Below are 23270 nucleotides of genomic sequence, written 5' to 3' on the forward strand. Positions count from 1 at the left end.
ATATGCTTTCTCAGCTTTCTGCATGGCTGTAGCTGAGAAATGTATGATGTTTTTTTATATTACATTTACATTTTTGTCATTTAGCAGACACTCTTATCCAGAGCCACTTACAGTTAGTGAGTGCATATATTTTTTTTTTTCATACTGGCCCCCCGTGGGAAAAGTTTATAGTACATTTCTGCATGTATTTCTTAAAATATGAGAAAAATGTGTTTATAATTGGTAGCTGTGATTGATTGACGGCCTGTTAGTGAAAAGTTGTGTAGGTCAGAAGCATGGATGAGCAATGGATCTATGTGGACGAGCGCCATAGCTCCTCCCCGTATTAACCATAACAACAAGGAACGCGCTCTTTTCATTGGCTGTTTGTATCTCATGATGGTTAGCTAGCGTTGAACTAGCAATGCTATTCGTGGACCGTGCCCGATACTTTCGTGACAACTAGGATTAAAACTCAAAATAGGGTTGGCTAATAAATTACTAACAGTTGACTGCTGTAATCCTCACAGCAAGTGTTCATGTGAAACACGGAAGTATCCAGGTACAAATCTTTGTTGATTACCTTTAACGGTAGCTAGCAACAATATATGCTAATTTCTTCAATTTGGCCATCGCTTGCTAACTAGATGACAATATTAGCTAGCAGCCTCGAGTCGTGGGGAGGAGTAAAAATAGTAATGTTGCCAAATGAACTTGCCAATGCTAGGTGTCAAGAAGAGGAAGCATAGACTTATTTACGAGCCAGCTAAATGGGGTTATCTTTTGTGGGCCTTTACGTTGGATACTGATTTCACAGGTAACGTTAACGTGTTATTGCCGTTTTATCATGGCAAAGTAGCCTATAATTTTCAGATGGCTAACGTTAGCTACCAGGTTAGGGTGTATGTCACTGTGTGAGAGAGTAGCTAGGAATCTTACTAGAGAGTTTGGCAATGACAACAAGCAAATGTGAAACCGTTTTCAAATAGACACCTGTACTAATTATGTGAAGGGTGGCTTGCTATATGATAGTCCACTGTTGAAGGGGGACTTTGTGTATATTTGGTGGCGACAGCTTGTCAATGAATAGTATCAGAAAAACACAGGCGAGCCTGACCTCATCTCTAAAGTTTAAGAGCTAGACATGACCTGAAAACAAAGTGTAAAGAGGGTGATCATGTCATGTTACCTTGAGTAAAGCTCAGTGCTGTTTCCTGGAAATGTGTTCATTTATTCTGACTATGAGGGCATTTTATTCATAATTTTATTTCCAACAGCAATGTGAGCCATTTTGGGAAAGAATGCTGGGTCCTGGTGTTTGATATGGCTCAGATTTTATGCACCCACCAGGAGACCCAGAATGGGACCGCTCAGGAAATAGAGGGGCAGGGAGGTTTGGACAAGGCAGGAGGTAACCTTCTCTGTTCCCTAATGTCTACACTGACATTGTGATTGTGAATACATAGTTTATTGTTACTATGTGTTCCGTTTCAGAATAGGCACACTGTTGCGTGGTTTGATCCAACTCTTCTTCATCTTCCAGATAAAACAGAGACATCCCCTGTGAACGAGAACCCAGAACCCTTGACTTCTGAAGATGAACAGGTAAGTGACTAATATTCTCAATGAAATATTTTGTGGTATGCTTAAGTCAATATAATAAAATAAAAGTTATTCTATTTTATTATTGACCATTATCTGAACCATCTTATTTCAGAAGAGACGAAATGCTTTGTCAGATTATGACTTTCTTTCAAAGGACAAGCTTGATGGTATGGGCAATGCTTTCTTTGTTACTGTTTTGATAGTTAACACCAGAGCTATGTAATTAAAAATAAATTAATAAGAGGACCATGATGTTTGTGTGGCATTACAGTAACACTGTACTCCTGTCATCTTCAGCTTCCTGGTCCCAGAGCTGCCCCTTCACCAAGTCTCTGCAGAAGGCGGAGGCCCTGCTGAGGACTCGCTTCAACCCCAGCCTGAGGTGGCTACTGAGGCAGAAGAGTGATGATGATATCTGGGAATTTGAGAACCGGGATACCTTTGTAGCGTGCCAGAACCTCACCTCTCAGTCGTCTAGCAGGCTGCAGCGGCTAGACCAGGGCATGCTGGATCTAAGTCCACAGTGCCAAGTGTTGCGGGGGCCATGGACAGGCCAGCTGCAGAGCTGTGTCAGGGGCCTCTCTACAGAGGGCAGTTTCTACCACCACCCTCCAGCTGCTACCCTCAGCCAGCACTATGGGCAGCTGCAGCACTTACTGGAACAGCGGGCTCAGCTCCTCTTCCTCCATGAGTATGCCCGGCGCACCAGAGTCACCACTGTGTACATTGAAAAACTGACTAGCCTGCTGGAGCGGGAGCTAGGTTTGTTGATGGACAGGAGTCGTATCCTGGAGCGACCAAACTCTGCCTGGAGCTTTGGGATGGGAGGCCTGTGCCAGGAACTACGTATCCACGTGAGCCATTGGGATGCTCTATGTGCCAAAGCCCGGTCTGACATCTGGCTGAGAACTGTTCTGTTCCAGAGGACAGAGACCCTTGCTGTCATGCGGCGGACACTGAGAGTGCTGGGACTGCAGGCCCTGGTTCTGATGGAACGTTGTATCTACACAGCCCTCTCCGCTCTGGCCTCAGCTCAGCTGGCCAGGGTGCCTAGAGATGCCTTAGAGGACCTGCTGGCTGGGGCCGAGGTCTTTAATCAGGTATTGGAGGAGCAGAGAGTCTATCATAGAGGCTCGCGGTGGAGAACTCAGACCCTGCAGCTGTCTGACTGGCCTGGGCTGTCTAGGAGGCAGCCCACCCGGAGGGGTAGCCTTCCTGCACCGTTCCCAGTGGTTGAACTGATGAGGATACTGGCGGAGCACAGGGGGCAGATCGCGGCAGAGCAGCTGTACCAATGGGCTTCCCAACAGAGCTTCCTCCACTCCCAGGCCCTGCACACTGGAGCTCTAGCCCCTACGTGGGAGCAATTAGAACTGTTTTTCCCGCTGCTTCCCCCTCTACACCCCTCAGAGCCCAGTCCTGATGGGCCCACACTGGAGAACCTCCCAGGGCCCACCTCAGATGAACCCAGGATGGGAAAGCCCTGTCCCTGGTCCTCTGATCTCCCCTTTACAGCCTTCATCCGTCAGGACAGAAAGTCTCTAGAGATTCTTTTCCAGGCCCTTGTATCCTCCACAGACCTGCTGGCTCCACATATCCCCAACAGACCCAGGCCAGAGCGGACCAACACCCCAGAACACTCTCCCAGGTGCTGTGAGGGAGAGTCCTCACCCACAGATGAGGCCAGGCAGCAGATGAAGAGACCCAAGTCAGTCCAGTCTGTGGCCTGTGTGGAGCTCTTTGGTCATTACAGGACAACGCTGTGGAGGGAGTTTGGCAAAGCCATCATCCAGCGCTTCCACCAGCCACCACAGAGAGACCGTCTGGGCAGTGTTAACCAGTGGAACGACCAGATGATTTTCCAGCTTGTGATGTGGCTCAACCATGGCTGTAGAGGAGGTAACAAATGCTGCCTGTTTTTAATCAGTTGATGTGTGACTGTGTCACTATTTCAATAAATAAATATTGAATGCCTTGCAGAGCTCGTCCCTGAGGAGTGTCGAGGAGTGGTTGATGACTTCAGCAAACAGCTCCTGTCCAACACTGCCTTTAGGCACTGGGATGAGGGTCAGTTTCTGTGTTTAAAACATCCTTAATACAGTGTAATTTGTACCATGATTTGACAACAAGCTGCATCAAGTAGTTATAGGAATATAACAACATAATGTTTTTGGTTTCTGTTAAGGTGTTGCCTCTAATCCTTGTGTGTGTGTGTCTTTCTCTCTTGCAGTGATGTGTGCATCACTGGGCTCAGGACTGAAGGATAAATGCCTTCCAGGAGCTGAGCGTGAGAACTGCATGGTGATGACGTGTACCATGGAGAGACTCCTGCAGCTGTCCCCTCCACTCCTCACAGTGCTGCAGTGTCTTCAAACTTCAGCCCACCTGGTCCAAGGTAACCCCTATATCAGCCCACTTGGTCCAAGGTAAACCCCTATATCAGCCCACCTGGTCCAAGGTAAACCCCATATCAGCCCACCTGGTCCAAGGTAACCCCTATATCAGCCCACCTGGTCCAAGGTAAACCCCATATCAGCCCACCTGGTCCAAGGTAAACCCCTATATCAGACCACCTGGTCCAAGGTAAACCCCATATCAGCCCACCTGGTCCAAGGTAAACCCCTATATCAGCCCACCTGGTCCAAGGTAACCCCTATATCAGCCCACCTGGTCCAAGGTAACCCCTATATCAGCCCACCTGGTCCAAGGTAACCCCTATATCAGCCCACCTGGTCCAAGGTAACCCCTATATCAGCCCACTTGGTCCAAGGTAAACCCCTATATCAGCCCACTTGGTCCAAGGTAAACCCCTATATCAGCCCACTTGGTCCAAGGTAAACCCCTATATCAGCCCACCTGGTCCAAGGTAAACCCCTATATCAGCCCACCTGGTCCAATGTAACCCCTATATCAGCCCACCTGGTCCAAGGTAACCCCCATATCCATATAATTGAAACTGCTTATTCATCTGGAAATCACCTCCAAATATCCCTAGGTCATTCTCTTTCTCTACCTCTTAAACATTATACCAGGCCACACGGTAGTAATCTTGCTTTTTATCCTTCATCAGGTGACCGTAATGCTCGGACTATGAGGTCCCTTCATCTGGGATCGCTGAGCAGAGCGGTGGCATCCGTCCGATCCTCTACCTTCTGGGTCATGAGAAAGGCCTACCAGTTCCTCTCCTCCTGGTCCCTCAACAAGTTCCTGCTCGTCACCCTAGGAGACCTCAAGGTGAGGATTCACTCTGAAATGCGTCCCAAATGGCCCCCTATTCCCTATATAGTGCACTACTTTGGACTAGATCTCTGGTCAAAAGCAGTGCACTATATAGGGAATAGGGTGTCGTTTGGGACACACCCTCTTGTATTTCCCTATTGAATGTATGTAGGCCTTGCTTCAGGTGGTCTCCATCTTTCTTGTCTTCAGTGACAAATCCTTTGTTGACATTTAGTGATGCAACTACATAAGTGTGTTCTGTGCTTTAAGGTGCTGAGAGCATCAGTGGCGAGGCTACTGCAGCATGTGGAGGCCCTAAGTGGGAATGAAAATCATCATCTCCTCAAGCTGCTGGCTGCACAGCTTACTCAGGGAGTTACAGATCTACAGGTGAGGGACAATATAATTGTTGATCTCCTGTCAATTTCTAGACCAATTTTCCACCAGTCATCTCTTATAACCGATTTGAGTTTATTACTCAAATAAACTCAGTTCATTCTATTATGTCTGCATTGTTGAAGATATTCTCTGAACTGGTGCTCAGAATCTTCTCCATGGACTGTAAGAGGATGTCTGAGGAGATCTTTTTGCAGACCATGCCCTCAGCAAAGCACTGGAGAGTGAACTATAAAACAGGTAAATGACAGACTGATGGAACTGAAATACCCTATATTCTAAACATGAGAAACACGTCCACTATTTGAGGTTTTTTCTGTTGCACTTTGTGTATGGAGCCAATGTAATTGATGCTTGTTTTTAACCTAGATCTTATTGTATCTGCAGAGTTCCCCAGCAGCCCTAGTGATTACGCTGCTACTGCAGCGCTGAGTGTAATAGGACAGGTACTGGAGGGGGTGCAGCCCCTGCCTGAGGAGGCCCGGATCCCTGCCCTGACAGAGGCCATGACAGCCTTCATGGAGGCCTGGATGGAGCACATCCTCAAGCAGAAGATCAAGTTCAGGTTTGTGTACAGTATTTTAGATGAGCAAATACAACAGTGCTGAATACCATACAAATACAATTACTAGAACGGGCATAGAACTTCTGACTGGGGAGACCCATACTAGTGATTCTATTTCTGTGATTCTACTGATGATCATTACTGTTATCTCCTAACATGGCACTAGTAAGGGGAGTGATAGACACACCCACTCACCAACTCTTCTGTTTCTCTCTCTCTCTGCAGTATCCAGGGGGCTCTACAGCTGAAGCAAGACTTTGACCTAATCCGGGACCTGATACGCTCGGAGGAGTACAGCCTGTCAGAGGAGATCCACCAGAGGCTGCTGTCCCTCCGGGTCTTCCACCAGGTGGACAACGCCATCCTGTGCCTGCTGCAGCAGCCCATGGCCAAGCCCTACATACCCTCGCGAGGCTGGGAGCCCTTCAGACGCTGCTGTAAGTGCCCACCAGGGGGAGTGCCTTGACCATTGATAACATGACGTTTAGTTGAATCCCACTATAGTATACTAACTCTAAGGTAAGGCCCATAACCATTGTGGAATACAACATGATTAAAAAGTAAGCCACACAGGCAGGTCAGACACAGGCAGGTCAGACATACCACAACACTTGTGTTTGGCCTGTTTCTCCTGTTGACAATCGTGATTTCTACCCCTCAGGTCCAAGTAGTGCCAATATGGTGGACCAATCGTCAAGCAGTCTGAATAACTTTGAGAGCATGGACCTCCAGTCTGCATGTCAACAGGCCCTGGCCCAGGCAGAGGGCTCTATGACCCCTGAACTGCTGGCCTCCACCCCGCAGGAGTCCTACCTGGCCGTGGCACAGCAGGAGTGGTTGGATCTGCGCATCCAAAATGGAAACCGCTGGAAGCTCCCTGGGCTGCAGTGCCTGACCAGGTCAGAGCCCTAACCCTCAGGTATTCCATCCAGAACCTCATTCCTCCTCCAGACAAGACACTTGAAATGAACAACCTCTTGGCCTAAAGGCTGTCCTACAAGGCTGCTCATCTGGCAGCCACCATTTTGCTCTTTGAATTAATTACATTTACATTTGAGTCATTTAGCAGACGCTCTTATCCAGAGCGACTTACAGGAGCAATTAGGGTTAAGTGCCTTGCTTAAGGGCACATCAACAGATTTTTCACCTAGTCGGCTCGGGGATTAGAACCAGCGACCTTTCGGTTACTGGCACAACGCTCTTACCCACTAAGCTACCTGCCGCCCCAATGGGTCAATGCTCTAGAGCCAGACAGCAAAATAATGGATGGTTGGAGGTTAGTTTACAAGGTTATGAAGTTACTAGGAACATTTGGACGTTACATTTCCTATGACTTCATCTGAACAAATCAAAGCCATATCAATAGACTAGTATTGATGATGAAGTTATTTATTTTATTATTAGCTGCAAAAGGTACAAAGCAATAACTTTTCGTTTCTTTTCAAAACAAAATTCCAAATATTGTGTGTATCCATGGCATGTGCATATACCTGAACATATTCTTGTGTATCCATGCTGATGAAGTAATGGAAAGTAAAGATTTGTTTATCACCTCTGGCTCCTGAGGGGTTTGTTTTGTTTACATTTTTAACTGCAGAAAATGGAACATCAGGTCAAAAGACATGATCATGGTTGATCTATAGATAGTAAACGATCTTAAACTGAGATGACATCATTATTGACATAATACATTTAAGATGATACATTACAATACAGGAACTTCAAGAAGTGCATTTGATGCAAAAAAGTTTACAATTGATAAGCTGAAGTAGTGAGAAGCTGTTCTAACTGGCACCCATGACTAGAATTACAATCAGGGCGACAAGGAGACCACAGGCTAAGATGGTGGCCAAGACTGCCCACACGAAGGTGGCCTTGGACAGGTCACACAGTGAGCTCCTCATGGCTAGTCTGGCCCTGCGTGCCCGTGAGCTGTCCTGGGGTGGGTACCTGGCCATGTTAATGCATTCCATGCCCAAGGACTTGATCAGGCACGCCCGGTGGTGGCTGAGCTGGTCGAAGGTGTGTTTCCCGTGGTACCTGCCCATTCCACTTTGACCTGTAGGGGGTCAGAGTTCAGAGAGCAGCAAGTGAGGTCATTATAAGATAGGATATTAGACTAGGAAAATTCACTAATGCGCTGGCCAAAACTATTAAAATACTTGTTTGTTATGGGTCTTACCTACGCCGCCAAAAGGAAGGGAGTTAAGCACGTAGTGCATTATGACATCATAGACTACCACCCCGCCGCTGCTGGTCTCTGCAATCATTCGCTTTATCACCTCATTGGCAAAAAGAGAAAGAACAATACTATAAACTGCACGATCCTCCACACTCTCCTAATATTGAGTCCAATTGTTACAACGGTAATAGCTTACCTTCTTGTCAGAGGAAAAAACATACAACGCTAAGGGCTTCTCTTTCCCATTGATGAAGCGAATTGCATCACCCACGTCACTAACGGTCACTATGGGCAACAGAGGGCCGAAGATCTCCTCCTGCATAAGTCTGGTGTGAGGAGACACGTCCGTTACCACTGTGGGAGCTGGAGGAGCAGATAGTGGGAAGGTCATTGTTATTGATAGACATACAGGAAGGTCACAGGGATGGTACAGTCAGTTACATCGGCACATCACAGCACTGCCAGAAGAAGTTCAACCCAGAATTGATTCAATATGGATTTGCATACCCATTGCATGAATAAAGAAGCTTGGCTTGAGTCCAGCCAACCATCTCCCCCATAAGGATTCTCCCTACCAATATAACACTGTGATGGGTCACTCTCCCCCCCTAGTGCCACACTGCACCCCTCCAGCAGACCCATCAAGTCGACTGAAGTGGCGCAGGTTGATGATGCGACCGTAGTCTGGGGAAGATTTGGGGTCCGGGCCGTAGAACTCCTGGGATTAACAAAAGACAAGGATTAGATGCTGTCTAAAACGAGGATTAGATGCTGTCTAAAACGAGGATTAGATGCTGTCTGAAACAAGGATTAGATGCTGTCTAAAACAAGGATTAGATGCTGTCTAAAACAAGGATTAGATGCTGTCTAAAACAAGGATTAGATGCTGTCTAAAACGAGGATTAGATGCTGTCTGAAACAAGGATTAGATGCTGTCTGAAACAAGGATTAGATGCTGTCTAAAACAAGGATTAGATGCTGTCTAAAACGAGGATTAGATGCTGTCTAAAACGAGGATTAGATGCTGTCTAAAATGATGATTAGATGCTGTCTAAAACCATACCCACAGTGTTATAGACAGATATAGAACCCTGATATATTGTCCATGGTAATATACTACTATGCTGGGTGAAGACAGATCTGGAACAGACCTGTAGTGTATTCCGGATGCCCTCCACCACTTTGTTCTGAATGTTGGGGTCACACAGGATGTAGTCAGGGGCGATGCACGTCTGTCCAACGTTGAAAAACTTTCCCCATGTGATTCGGCTAGAAAAACAAACAAATGACGAATCAATACATGTCTATATGAGCCATGTGACTATGGATAAAACGGTTTGCTGAGCAACGGTGCGAAATAGCAAATAGCTGTTACCGGCAGGCCACGATGAGGTCACAGTCCTTGTCGATGTAACAGGGGCTCTTGCCCCCCAGCTCCAGGGTGACAGGGGTCAGGTGTTTGGCCGCGGCCTCCATCACCAATTTCACCACTGTGCTGTTCCCAGTGTAGAAGACGTGGTCGAAACGCTGCCTCAGCAACTCCTGGGTCTCTGGAACCTGTCACCACAGGATATAACTCCTGACAGGGAAAAGAACCCAACGTTAAAGTGATAGTTTACCCCCAAACCACAAATTTAGGCTTTTTAAAATGACTGATACAAGGGTAGCAAAATGTAAGACCGTGTCCAGATATTGAGGCAGCAGTGCTTTGAGGAGACTGGCCGAGTGCTCACTCAACTCAGAGGGTTTCACCACTGCTGCATTCCCTGTAGAGGAAGAATGAACAGCGTGTGAGAGGGTTGCTGAGAGAAAGTTAATACGTTTAAAAAAAGTTAAACTAAATATGCATCCATTCCTTCCTGAGGGGTATAGCACAGGATCAATGAGTTAGCCAGCTAACTTGACTAAATATTGGTATATAACCTTTTATTTTTTAAAGACAAGCTTGAAATGGACATGTTCTAGTTGACTCAACAACCAAAAACACATCTCTAAGTTTAGCTTTATTAATGAACCAGAAAAGAAGTGGTTATTTCTGGTTGTTTATCAAAGTTAGGTGGCGAACTCATTGATCCTGCTTTGTAGTATACCCCTCTGCTCCCCTTGTAGTAGGCAACATTGGAAGAAATGTAATTCAACTAGGGCCTGGGGTATATACCAGCTGCGATGGCCCCGATCAGGGGCTACAGAGTGAGGGCCCAGGGGTAGTTCCATGCCCCAATGATGAGCACCACTCCCAGGGGTTGAAGCTGGATGTACACCTGGTCTGTTAAGGTCATGATGTTCTTCTCCACAGTGCGAGGGGCAGCCCACTGAGACAGCTTCCCCACCGCCAGGCTGATCTCATTCTCCAGGCCAATCAGCTCAGACAGGGCTGTGTCAAACTGACTCTGTAAAACCACAGGTCAGTGATGTCTGGCTGTATTGAGGTTATAAGGATCGTCATTGGTTACTTATCAACACACTCGGTACTGTATGACCTGAACATGCTGGATTAGAAATTAAAAGGAAGTAGGCGGTTGGACTTGACTACAAATATGGTTAAGGGGTATCTCCCTCTTTTCTCCCTCAAAGTTATGAAAACTCAAAGACATTCACTTTGTTACTTCTATGTAGGTCTTTATAAATGCATTACGATTTCCGAAGGCTTTATTACGTCTAAAAAGATTGGTTTATATGTATATGCCCTTTGTTGATACATTTGTACACTGAGTGTACAAAACATTAAGAACCTTTACATGACATAGACTGACCAGGTGAATCCAGGTGAAAGCTATGATCCCTTATTGATGTCACTTGTTAAATCCACTTCAATCAGTGTATATGATGGAGAGTAGACAGGTTAAAGAAGGATCTTTAAGCCTTGAGACAATTGATAAATGGGTTGTGTATGTGTGCCATTCAGAGGGTGATGGGTGAGACAAAATATTTAAGTGCCTTTGAATGGGTTATGGTAGTAGGTGCCAGGCGCACCGGTTTTGTCAAGAACTGAAACGCTGCTGGGTTTTTCACGCTCAACAGTTTCCTGTGTGTATCAAGAATGGTCCACCACTCAAAGGAGGAGGAGGGGGGGGGGGGGGTGCAACTCAATATTAGGAAGGTGTTCTTATTGTTTTGGACACTCAGTGTATGTCTATTTATCAAATAATTCACAATATTTTCAATGACTTCCAAACTCTCACCCTGTTGAGGTCCTGCTTGAGCGCTATGGCAATCTCTCCTTGTCTTTCTGTGATCAGCCTCTGAAGGGACTTTAACTGTTGAACTCTGAACTTCAGGGGTTGGGACCTCCCTGTGAGAAAAGCGTCCCTGGCAAAGTCCACAGTCTGCTTCTCCATGTGTAGGTCTATCATTCACAGACAGACACCTGTAGCCTACAACCATAATCACAGTGAGAAAGATGCTAAAATATGCACACCTACAGCAGTAGACCTAATCCTTTTGGTTTGAAAATGTACTAAAATATACAATACAGTGAGGGAAAAAAGTATTTGACCCCCTGCTGATTTTGTACGTTTGCCCACTGACAAAGACATGATCAGTCTATAATTTTAATGGTAGGTTTATTTGAACAGTGAGAGACAGAATAACAACAAAAAAATCCAGAAAAACTCATGTCAAAAACGTTATAAATTGATTTGCATTTTAATGAGGGAAATAAGTTTGAGTTTGAGTTTATTTTTACAGGGACAGTGCACATTAATCAACGTTTCAGTAAAAGTGCCGGTTTTAGCCAGCCGGCTAATTTTCAACCGCAGTCCCTGGGCAGGTTATTAAAAACAATTACAATATAGACAATAACAACATAGAACAAGACATAGCATACAGACATAGCAACATAGGACAAACAAGACGTAGCATACAGACCGAGCAACATAGAACAAAAAGCAGCAAGACAAAATTCATAAAAGCAACAAAGTGTTTCCACACCTCACAAGTTACAGACAACAGACATGGAAAGCGGCAACACACAGCTAGGGACCATGTTCACAAATCTGATTGACCTTTAGCCATGTCTTCAAGCATTTTGTGAAAGTGTGATATGTGGTGCAGTTATGTGTGTCTGATGGCAGTGTATTCCAGACATGGGAAGCTCTCACAGAAAAAGCGGATTTACTAAAGGTGCTTTTCCTTAGGGGAACTACACAGTAAATACTACAAAGTATTTGACCTCTCTGCAAAACATGACTTAGTACTTGGTGGCAAAACCCTTGTTGGCAATCACAGAGGTCAGATGTTTCTTGTAGTTGTCCACCAGGTTTGCACACATCTCAGGAGGGATTTTGTCCCACTCCTCTTTGCAGATCTTCTCCAAGTCATTAAGGTTTCGAGGCTGATGTTTGGCAACTCGAACTTTCAGCTCCCTCCACAGATCTTCTATGGGATTAAGGTCTGGAGACTGGCTAGGCCACTCCAGGACCTTAATGTGCTTCTTCTTGAGCCACTCCTTTGTTGCCTTGGCCGTGTGTTTTGGGTCATTGTCACAACCCATTTTCAATGCCCTGGCTGAGGGAAGGAGGTTCTCACCCAAGATTTGACAGTACATGGCCCCATCCATCGTCCCTTTGATGCGGTGAAGTTGTCCTGTCCCCTTAGCAGAAAAACACCCCCAAAGCATAATGTTTCCACCTCCATGTTTGACGTGGGGATGGTGTTCTTGGGGTCATAGGCAGCATTCCTCCTCCTCCAAATATGGCGAGTTGAGTTGATGCCAAAGAGCTGGATTTTGGTCTCATCTGACCACAACACTTTCACCCAGTTCTCCTCTGAATCATTCAGATGTTCATTGGCAAACTTCAGACGGGCATGTATATGTGCTTTCTTGAGCAGGGGGACCTTGCGGGCGCTGCAGGATTTCAGTCCTTCACGGCGTAGTGAGTTACCAATTGTTTTCTTGGTGACTATGGTCCCAGCTGCCTTGAGATCATTGACAAGATCCTCCCGTGTAGTTCTGGGCTGATTCCTCACCGTTCTCATGATCATTGCAACTCCACGAGGTGAGATCTTGCATGGAGCCCCAGGCCGAGGGAGATAGACAGTTATTTTGTGTTTCTTCCATTTGCGAATAATCGCGATGGTCTTGTAGCCCATTCCAGCCTTGTGTAGGTCTACAATATTGTCCCTGACATCCTTGGAGAGCTCTTTGGTCTTGGCCATGGTGGAGAGTTTGGAATCTGATTGATTGATTGCTTCTGTGGACAGGTGTCTTTTATACAGGTAACAAGCTGAGATTAGGAGCACTCCCTTTAAGAGTGTGCTCCTAATCTCAGCTCGTAACCTGTATAAAAGACACCTGGGAGCCTGAAATCTTTGTGATTGAGATTGGGTCAAATACTTATTTCCCTCATTAAAATGCAATTTTTTTGTTGTTATTCTGTCTCTCACTGTTCAAATAAACCTACCATTAAAATTATAGACTGATCATTTATTTGTCAGTGGGCAAACGTATAAAATCAGCAGGGGATCAAATACTTTTTTCCCGCACTGTATTTACTGTGATATGCCTGGCCAACTAATTAAATCCAACTTTATTGAAAGTGCATTTCAACATCATAATAATGTAATTTTTCTGATAGGCAGAGGATTTAAAATTGAGCACAAAATAGGGTAAAGTGCAATACTTACATGTGAATGAAAGCAGTAGCCTACACAAAACATATCGTTGCCTGTTGTGTTGTCATCAACAACCATAAATATAGAGATGGTCTGTACAAAATAAATAATCCCAAACTTGAACAATTTGTAAAATAATCACAGGAGATATTGGATAATAATTCCTAAAACAGAGACCTTTCCATCTCAACAAATCTACTCACTGTTCGATGAGTACTGCATGGGTTGCTGCATATCTATTGAGAGGAAGTTGTTATATAGGCTACCCAGGGTCATATAAAAATAATGACCTAGTTCTAGTTTATATTAACCTGAAGTTTCTACGAAATCGTCTTCCTCATACCTACCTCACTGACGTGACTGTGGGTGGCACCATGGACAATTGCCCTTTAAAAAAAATTATGTATCTGCTTCATGACTTCAATAGCTTTCAAAGCCTGCCTCCTGGAATTAAAGAGGCAATCTGGGGTTGATACAAAAAATTATATCATTTTGATATCATGGATGGTGAGTCATTGCGTCCGTTGAGAATGGTTAAATTGTTCCAGATGCAGCCCATAGGTGTTGACCAGAAAAAGTGGCGGCAGCGGGGGAGGTTGCTTTGTTGTGGTTAGAATCCTAGATTCCCCCTTTAAACCTTGAGTCATACTATTTCAGATAACATGGTGTAAATTATATTATGCTTCCCCAAGTGCTTTCAGTTACAGTAATATTGTGTATTTTTCTCCGCAAACATAACACAATGATCACACTTAGACAGGACAAAATGATTTATGAATGTATTTTTTGGTGTAGACTTTTTTTTTTACAGGAACTTCTTTAGACAGTTTCACAAAAATCTGTTTTACCAAGTGAGAACCACAATTTGTCTGCTTGCAAGATATAATTAATTTGTATTTCTCAATGTGTATTCATCTGAAATAGTCTATATATTATCATATACAAATATGCAGTATTTTGTGAGACATTTACAGAAAATAATAAAAAATAGCAAATTAGAGTGGTTGCACCATATGACATTTTCACAGGACTAAACATGGGGATCTTGTTTAAAAATGAAATTAAACACATTTCAATTTTCAACAGTCATTCGTTCATATCCAAGACTTATGTGAAGATACATTGTTTATTTAAATGTTAATTTATTTTATTTTACTCTTGAAAACCTTAATTGCACAATATCAACACACCTTGTACTGTATGAGCTGAACATGCTAGGTGGTTGGACTTTACTACGAATATGTAAAAGCTATAAAAAGAAGGACTAAGTTCTAGTGTATAATAACTTGAAGCTTCTACGGAAGCGTCTTCCTGATACCTACCCCGCTGACGTGACTTTGGGTGGCACCATGGACAATTGCCAGTTCTTTTTATCACTTGAGATATCAGAGGTAGCCTGTTAGTTTAATCACTAACCTTAGCTCTCTAATCATTAGCATGTGCCAGTGGGGGAATCAGTACCACTATAATAATCTGGCCTTTGCTGGACAATCCCAGCATCATCCCAGGAACCAGTGCTGGTGCACGGACCTGAGGTTGAGAAACTCTGAGCTAGACTGTCTGTACTCTTCAAAGCAGCTGTGAGACGAGACTGGCTGCCTTGAGCAATTTTTGGGAGCTCCAACTCATTCTGTTACATATTTGCTGACAGTACATTTCGTTCTGATTCATTGACAGAAAATTCCATATAGTCCATTCCTGCTTCCGTGAAGTCTTATCACTTCTGCAGATTCTTATTAACCAGGGGAGGGGGAAGGAAGCAATCTTTATTACTTGGTGTCCTAGTCCAACATACCACAGTAAATTTCTTTTCAGTTTGATATTTGGAGTTTGCTAGTCAATACCTCTTCGACGGAAGGTCTTAGGATGATTAGGCTGATATATCTAGAATCAGATGACGCTAGAGAGCAAGGTACAGCCTTTGTTTTCTCTGTTCCATTTTCAAAAAGGGACTTTATGTTGGTTTCAATGGGGTAATATTATGCACAGGCGGCTAAAGGACCGTCTTAAAAGTGCAATCAGCCAAACCTGGTGTTTACAGAAAAAAAGTTTTTTTTTGTCTCAATTAAATGATCTAGAGATCTTAAACCAACTTTATGTTTTTTCCCACAACAATTGATCCAAGATGGCATAGCAGTGCGGTCATGTTCTTTGTTGTGTGTCTTTGTAAATAGCCTGTTTTTTGTATTTTTTGTATTTTTCGTACATATTTCCCTATCACACTTTTCAACCTTCTACAAAATATACTTTCCTGCAACCCGCCTCACTCAATGTGGAACGGATTATATTATTGACTTACCTTTTATCTAGAATCTCCAGTTGATACCAGCTAGCCAGCTAACTAGCTACTTGCTATTAGCCACCGTTAGCGGTTTTCACCCAGAACATCGGATTTTCTGCCGGAATAACTGAATCACTGGACATTAACACAGGATCGCAACTAGCTAGCCGCAACCGAATTGGATGTTGCTGTTTGGCTAATCACCACTGCCCCTGAAGCAAGCACCAGTTAGCCTTGAGCTAGCCTTGAGCCAGGCCCATATCCCGGCTATCTACCTCTCTGTCTACCGGACGGGAGTAGCCAGCTAACTAGCTACTTGCCATTAGCCACTGCTAGCGGTTTCTCACCATTGTCCGTGGCCTGCACTTCCTACCAGCCAGCTCTAGCCTGGACTATTATCGGCCAGTCTGCACTGTCTGCACAGCGCGTTATTGACCCAAAACATATCGTTTTTTCTGCCGGAATCACTGATTCACTGGACCTTTAACACCGATCATCGTAGCTAAATAGCTACATTTAATGGACGTTGTTGTTGGCTAATCAGCCTCGAGCTAGCCGCGAGCCAGGCCCTTCTCCCGGCTATCTACCTCTCTGTCAACCGGACGGGACCTCCTAGTGTTGACACGGAGCCCCGCCGATCCAACACGACTGGTCTGCCGACGAAATCGTCTGATGCGATTACAACAGGTTTCCCGTTACAACGTCGACCACGAAGATCCATCTGCTAGCCCCGGCCCGCTAGCACACGGGCCTCTTGCTCGCCAGTGCTATAGCAGCCCCCGAACTACCTCCGAACTCTCCTATTGCTGTTCACCGGACCTTATGATAACTCAGCTATACAGCTGATGCCTGCTGGACTGTTCCTTTATACGGTACCGCATCCTGTTTATGTTTAGCCTCAGCCCAAACTTTGTCGCCATTACCAGCTGTTGTCTTAGCTCTCTCGAATAACACCTGTGATTGCTTTATGCCTCTCTCCCATGTCAATATGCCTTGCTTATTGCTGTTTCGGTTATTTCTTATTGTACTATTTCACTGTAGATCCCGCAGCCCAGCTCAACCTGCCATAGATAGCTCCTTTGTCCCACCCCCCATACACGCGTAGACCGACTCAATCGGTGCCTCCAGTGATGCTATCTCTTTCATCGTTACCCAATGCTTAGGTTTACCTCCACTGTACTCACATCCTTCCATATCCTTGTCTGTACATAATGCCCTGAATCTATTCTACAACGCCCGGAAACCTGCCCCTTTTTTTCTCTGTACCCAACGCACTAGAACACCAGTACTTAAAGCCTTTAGCTGTATCCTTATTCTACTCCTCCTCTGTTCCTCTGGTGATGTAGAGGTTAACCCAGGCCCTGTAGCCCCCAGTATCACTCCTACTCCCCAGGCGTTATCATTTGTTGACTTCTGTAACCGTAAAATAATTGGTTTCTTGCACGTTAACATCCGAAGCCTCCTCCCTAAGTTTGAGTTATTCACTGCGTTAGCACACTCCACCAACCCTGATGTCCTAGCAGCGTCTGAATCCTGGCTTAGGAAGGCCACCAAAAATTCAGAAATGTCCATCCCCAACTACAACATTTTCCGTCTCGATAGAACTGCCAAAGGGGGTGGGGTTGCAATCTACTGTAGAGATAGCCTGCAGAGCTATATCATACTATCCAGGTCTGTGCCCAAACAGTTTGAGCTTCTACTTCTATAAATCAACCTTTCCAGAAATAAGTCTCTCACTGTTGCCGCTTGCTACAGACCCCCCTCAGCCCTGAGCTGTGCCCTGGACACCATATGTGAACTGATTGCCCCCCATCTATCCTCAGAGTTCGTACTGCTTGGTGACCTAAACTGGGATATGCTTAACACCCCGGCCAACCTACAATCTAAACTAGATGCCCTCAATCTCACACAAATTATCAACGAACCTACCAGGTACAACCCTAAATCTGTAAACATGGGCACCCTCATAGATATCATCCTGACAAATTTACCCTCTAAATACACCGCTGTCTTCAACCAGGATCTCAGCGATCACTGCCTTATTGCCTGCGTCCGTAATGGGTCCGCGGTCAAACGACCACCCCTCATCACTGTCAAACGCTCCCTAAAACACTTTAGCGAGCAGGCCTTTCTAATTGACCTGGCCCGGGTACCCTGGATGGATATTGACCTCATTCCGTCAGTAGAGGATGCCTGGTTGTTCTTTAAAAGTGCTTTCCTCTCAATCTTAAATAAGCATGCCCCATTCAAAAAATTCAGAACTAAGAACAGATATAGCCCCTGGTTCTCCTCAGACTTGACTGCCCTTGACCAGCACAAAAACATCCTGTGGCGTACTGCATTAGCATCGAACAGCCCCCGCGATATGCAACTTTTCAGGGAAGTCAGGAACCAATATACACAATCAGTTAGGAAAGCAAAGGCTAGCTTTTTCAAACAGAAATGTGCATCCTGTAGCACTAACTCCAAAAAGTTTTGGGACACTGTAAAGTCCATGGAAAATAAGAGCACCTCCTGCCAACTGCACTGAGGCTAGGAAACACTGTCACCACCGATAAATCTACAATAATCGAGAATTTCAACAAGCATTTTGCTACGACTGGCCATGCTTTCCACCTGGCTACCACTACCCCGGCCACCAGCTCTGCACCCTCCGCTGCAACTTGCCCATGCCCCCCCCCACCGCTTCTCCTTCACACAAATTCAGACAGCTGATGTTCTGAAAAATCTGGACCCCTACAAATCAGCTGGGCTAGACAATCTGGACCCTTTCTTTCTAAAACTAGCCGCCGAAATTGTCGCAACCCCTATTACTAGCCTGTTCAACCTCTCTTTCGTAAACGTCTGAGATCCCCAGTGATTGGAAAGCTGCCGCGGTCAACCCCCTCTTCAAAGGGGGTGACACTCTAGATCCAAACTGTTACAGACCCATATCCATCCTGCCCTGCCTTTCGAAAGTATTTGAAAGCCAAGTCAACAAACGGATCACCGACCATTTCGAATCCCACCGTACCTTCTCCGCTATGCAATCCGGTTTCCGAGCTGGTCATGGGTGCACCTCAGCCACGCTCAAGGTCCTCAACGATATTATAACCGCGATCGATAAAAGACAGTACTGCGCAGCTGTCTTCATCGACCTGGCCAAGGCTTTCGACTCTGTCAACCACCGCATTCTTATTGGCAGACTAAATAGCCTTGGTTTCTCTAATGACTGCCTCGCCTGGTTCACCAACTACTTCTCAGATAGAGTTCAATGTGTCAAATCAGAGGGCCTGTTGTCTGGACCTCTGGCCGTCTCTATGGGGGTGCCACAGGGTTCAATTCTCGTGCCGACTCTATTCTCTGTGTATATCAATGATGTCGCTCTTGCTGCTGGTGAAGCTCGGATCCACCTCTATGTGGACGACACCATTTTGTATACATCTGGTCCTTCATTGGACACTGTGTTAACAAACCCTACAAACGAGCTTCAACGCCATACAACACTCCTTCCGTAGCCTCCAACTGCTCTTAAACACTAGTAAAACTAAATGCATGCTCTTCAACCGAACGCTGCTTGCACCCGCCCACCCGACTAGAATCACTACTCTCGGCGGGTCTGACCTAGAGTATGTGGACAACTACAAATACCTAGGTGTCTGGTTAGACTGTAAACTCTCCTTCCAGACTCACATTAAGCATCTCCAATCAAAAGTTAGATCTAGAATCGGCTTCCTATTTCGCGACAAAGCCTCCTTCACTCATGCTGCCAAACATGCCCTCGTAAAACTGACTATCCTACTGATCCTTGACTTCGGCGATGTAATTTACAAAATAGCCTCCAACACTCTACTCAGCAAATTGGATGTTATCTATCACAGTGCCATCCGTTTTGTCACCAAAGCCCCATATACTACCCACCATTGTGACCTGTACGCTCTTGTTGGCTGGCCCTCTATACATATTCGTCGCCAAACCCACTGGCTCCAGGTCATCTATAAATCACTGCTATGCAAATCCCCGTCTTACCTTAGCTCATTGGTCACCATAGTAACACCCACTCGTAGTCTGCACTCCAGCAGGTATATCTCACTGGTCATCCCCAAAGCCAACACCTCCTATGGCCGCCATTCCTTCCAGTTCTCTGCTGCCAATGACTGGAACGAACTGCAAAAATCTCTGAAGCTGGAGACTCTTATCTCCCTCACTAAATTGAAGCGTCAGTTGTCAGAGCAGCTTACTGATCACTGCACCTGTACACAGCCATTCTGAAATTAGCCCACCCAACTACCTCATCCCTATATTGTTATTTATTTTGTTAATTTGCACCCCAGTATCTCTATTTGCACATCATCTTTTGCACATCTATCATTCCAGTGTTAATAAGAAATTGTAACTATTTTGCACTATGGCCTATTTATTGCCTTACCTCCATAACTTACTACATTCGCACACACTGTATATATATTTTCTCTTTGTATTTTTGACTTTATGTTTTGTTTACCCCATATGTACAGTGGGGAAAAAATGTATTTAGTCAGCCACCAATTGTGCAAGTTCTCCCACTTAAAAAGATGAGAGAGGCCTGTAATTTTCATAATAGGTACACGTCAACTATGACAGACATAATGAGAAAAAAAGCTCCAGAAAATCACATTGTAGGATTTTTAATGAATTTATTTGCAAATGATGGTGGAAAATAAGTATTTGGTCAATAACACAAGTTTCTCAATACTTTGTTATATACCCTTTGTTGGCAATGACACAGGTCAAACGTTTTCTGTAAGTCTTCACAAGGTTTTCACACACTGTTGCTGGTATTTTGGCCCATTCCTCCATGCAGATCTCCTCTAGAGCAGTGATGTTTTGGGGCTGTCGCTGGGCAACAGAGACTTTCAACTCCCTCCAAAGATTTTCTATGGGGTAGGAGATCTGGAGACTGGCTAGGCCACTCCAGGACCTTGAAATGCATCTTACGAAGCCACTCCTTCGTTGCCTGGGCGGTGTGTTTTGGATCATTGTCATGCTGAAAGACCCAGCCACGTTTCATCTTCAATGCCCTTGCTGATGGAAGGAGGTTTTCACTCAAAATCTCACGATACATGGCCCCATTCATTCTTTCCTTTACACGGATCAGTCGTCCTGGTCCCTTTGCAGAAAAACAGCCCCAAAGCATGATGTTTCCACCCCCATGCTTCACAGTAGGTATGGTGTTCTTTGGATGCAACTCTGCATTCTTTGTCCTCCAAACACAACGAGTTAAGTTTTTACCAAAAAGTTATATTTTGGTTTCATCTGACCATATGACATTCTCCCAATCCTCTTCTGGATCATCCAAATGCACTCTAGCAAACTTCAGACGGGCCTGGACATGTACTGGCTTAAGCAGGGGGACACGTCTGGCACTGCAGGATTTGATTCCCTGGCGGCGTAGTGTGTTACTGATGGTAGGCTTTGTTACTTTGGTCCCAGCTCTCTGCAGGTCATTCACTAGGTCCCCCCGTGTGGTTCTGGGATTTTTGCTCACCGTTCTTGTGATCATTTTGACCCCACGGGGTGAGATCTTGCGTGGAGCCCCAGATCGAGGGAGATTATCAGTGGTCTTGTATGTCTTCCATTTCCTAATAATTGCTCCCACAGTTGATTTCTTCAAACCAAGCTGCTTACCTATTGCAGATTCAGTCTTCCCAGCCTGGTGCAGGTCTACAATTTTGTTTCTGGTGTCCTTTGACAGCTCTTTGGTCTTGACCATAGTGGAGTTTGGAGTGTGACTGTTTGAGGTTGTGGACAGGTGTCTTTTATACTGATAACAAGTTCAAACAGGTGCCATTAATACAGGTAACGAGTGGAGGACAGAGGAGCCTCTTAAAGAAGAAGTTACAGGTCTGTGAGAGCCAGAAATCTTGCTTGTTTGTAGGTGACCAAATACTTATTTTCCACCATAATTTGCATATAAATTCATTAAAAATCCTACAATGTGATTTTCTGGAATTTATTTTCTCAATTTGTCTGTCATTGTTGACGTGTACCTATGATGTAAATTACAGGCCTCTCTCATCTTTTTAAGTGGGAGAACTTGCACAATTGGTGGCTGACTAAATACTTTTTTCCCCCACTGTAACTCAGCTGGTAGAGCACGGCGCTTGTAACGCCAGGGTAGTGTGTTCGATCCCCGGGACCACCCATACACAAAAATGTATGCACACATGACTGACTACTGAAGCCTACTGTAACCTACTGGATCATACTGTAGACTACTGTAGCCTACTGTAATATACTGTAACCTACCGTAACCTACCGTAATCTACTGTAACCTTCTGTAACCTACCGTAATCTACTGTAACCTACCGTAATCTACTGTAAACAACTGTAACCTACCGTAATCTACTGGAACCTACTGTAGTCTACTGTAGCCTACTTGCATGACCTGAGGAGCTAAAATCACTTGTAGCAAAGTCACGGATGACCCTAATCTATTATCAAAGCAAATTTGTTTTTCAAAATTCCTCCCCTTTTTACAAATATTTCTCCTAGTACAGCTGTGGTTATTAATTCACATACAGATAAAATATTCTATAGCTTCCAGTCCAAATGTCTAAAACCACACGGATAGATTTCCCCACTGTTTATTTGACCAAGTTCTGTCTGTGTTAATCCTGTTGACCAAATATAGCAGGTCACTTGTGTCTGTGTCGAAGATGTTATTTAGTTTAATTTAATATATACGTTGACCTCTTTCAGGTAACCTCAAGATGCTTGACTCACTACAGCTGCTTTTGAAGAACTTCCCAGTCGTTTGTGTTCTACATTCCAAATGTACTGCACTTTTGAATGTCTCTTTGAACATATCTAATAATGTCTAATAAAAAAGATAGCAATGTATGCAAAGCATGCATCTGTTTGAAGGTTATTGTGTGTGTGTGGTGCAGTTTCTCTTGATGTCCACTAGGCTCCATCTCACATCAGGCCTCGAGGGTGTCTCGAGGGTGTCTGAGGGTGTCTTGAGGGTGTCTGATGCTCCAGCCACCCCGCTCGGAGAGCTTCTACTGATGATGAAAAAAAGTATGAAAATGTATGCACTCACTAACTGTAAGTCGCTTTGGATAAGAGCGTATGCTAAATGACTAAAATGATGTGGGTCCTCCGTCCCCCATCTCCCGTCGGTCCTCAAGGAGGCTCAGAACAGGCCGGACGTCCATGGCCACTCACCTTCCTTGAGCCATCATCATTGATAGTTCCATGGTGAGGAACTATGCTGCTGTCGTAGTGCATGTGTGAAGAAACTATGTAAAAAAGGGTAAATCAGAGCTAATGAAACAGGATTTTATTGAGCTGATCAACACCCTGAAAGGCTCTGAAAAGCAGCCGATTATCTCTGGTCCCGTGCCGTCGCTGTGTCGAGGCTGCGAAAGGTTCAGCAGGCTCTTAGCACTTCATATCTGGCTTAAAGA

At 44.9% G+C, this 23270-nt stretch overlaps 1 protein-coding gene and 1 pseudogene across 5 annotated transcripts; one reads left to right on the forward strand and one right to left on the reverse strand.

The window, feature by feature from the left end:
* Positions 1-448: 448 nt before the first annotated feature.
* Positions 449-22728, forward strand: ccdc142 (coiled-coil domain containing 142). 4 transcript variants are annotated; one of them, XM_084147088.1, is made up of 14 exons: positions 449-541; positions 1257-1390; positions 1523-1584; positions 1697-1751; positions 1882-3483; positions 3565-3651; positions 3815-3979; positions 4655-4818; positions 5074-5193; positions 5325-5439; positions 5587-5764; positions 5990-6201; positions 6426-6683; positions 22561-22728. In XM_084147088.1, the coding sequence occupies exons 2-13, from the start codon at positions 1303-1305 to the stop codon at positions 6674-6676; spliced, it is 3099 nt and encodes a 1032-aa protein (XP_084003214.1). In that variant the 5' UTR covers positions 449-541; positions 1257-1302; the 3' UTR covers positions 6677-6683; positions 22561-22728. The 4 variants fall into 4 exon arrangements, with proteins under 4 accessions (XP_084003214.1, XP_084003212.1, XP_084003213.1 ...); XM_084147089.1 differs by having other exon boundaries at positions 530-796; XM_084147086.1 differs by lacking the exon at positions 22561-22728 and having other exon boundaries at positions 6426-7315.
* LOC311105092 (aldehyde dehydrogenase, dimeric NADP-preferring-like) lies at positions 7387-13762 on the reverse strand (annotated as a pseudogene). The gene is made up of 10 exons (XR_014615824.1): positions 13572-13762; positions 11129-11320; positions 10105-10336; positions 9627-9712; positions 9322-9525; positions 9098-9215; positions 8522-8664; positions 8143-8309; positions 7947-8046; positions 7387-7823 (listed from the first exon to the last, which is right to left on the reverse strand). The product of XR_014615824.1 is annotated as an aldehyde dehydrogenase, dimeric NADP-preferring-like (transcript).
* Positions 22729-23270: the final 542 nt, after the last annotated feature.

Source organism: Coregonus lavaretus (assembly GCF_964263955.1).
Source record: "Coregonus lavaretus genome assembly, chromosome: 29".
Lineage (NCBI taxonomy): Eukaryota > Metazoa > Chordata > Actinopteri > Salmoniformes > Salmonidae > Coregonus > Coregonus lavaretus.

Bases quoted from the DNA above. Each gene is read 5' to 3' on its own strand.
- ccdc142 (XM_084147088.1), top strand. From the start codon at position 1,303: ATGGCTCAGATTTTATGCACCCACCAGGAGACCCAGAATGGGACCGCT. The intron at 1,585-1,696 runs GTAAGTGACTAA...ATCTTATTTCAG, and splicing joins TGACTTCTGAAGATGAACAG to AAGAGACGAAATGCTTTGTC. The intron at 4,819-5,073 runs GTGAGGATTCAC...CTGTGCTTTAAG, and splicing joins TCACCCTAGGAGACCTCAAG to GTGCTGAGAGCATCAGTGGC.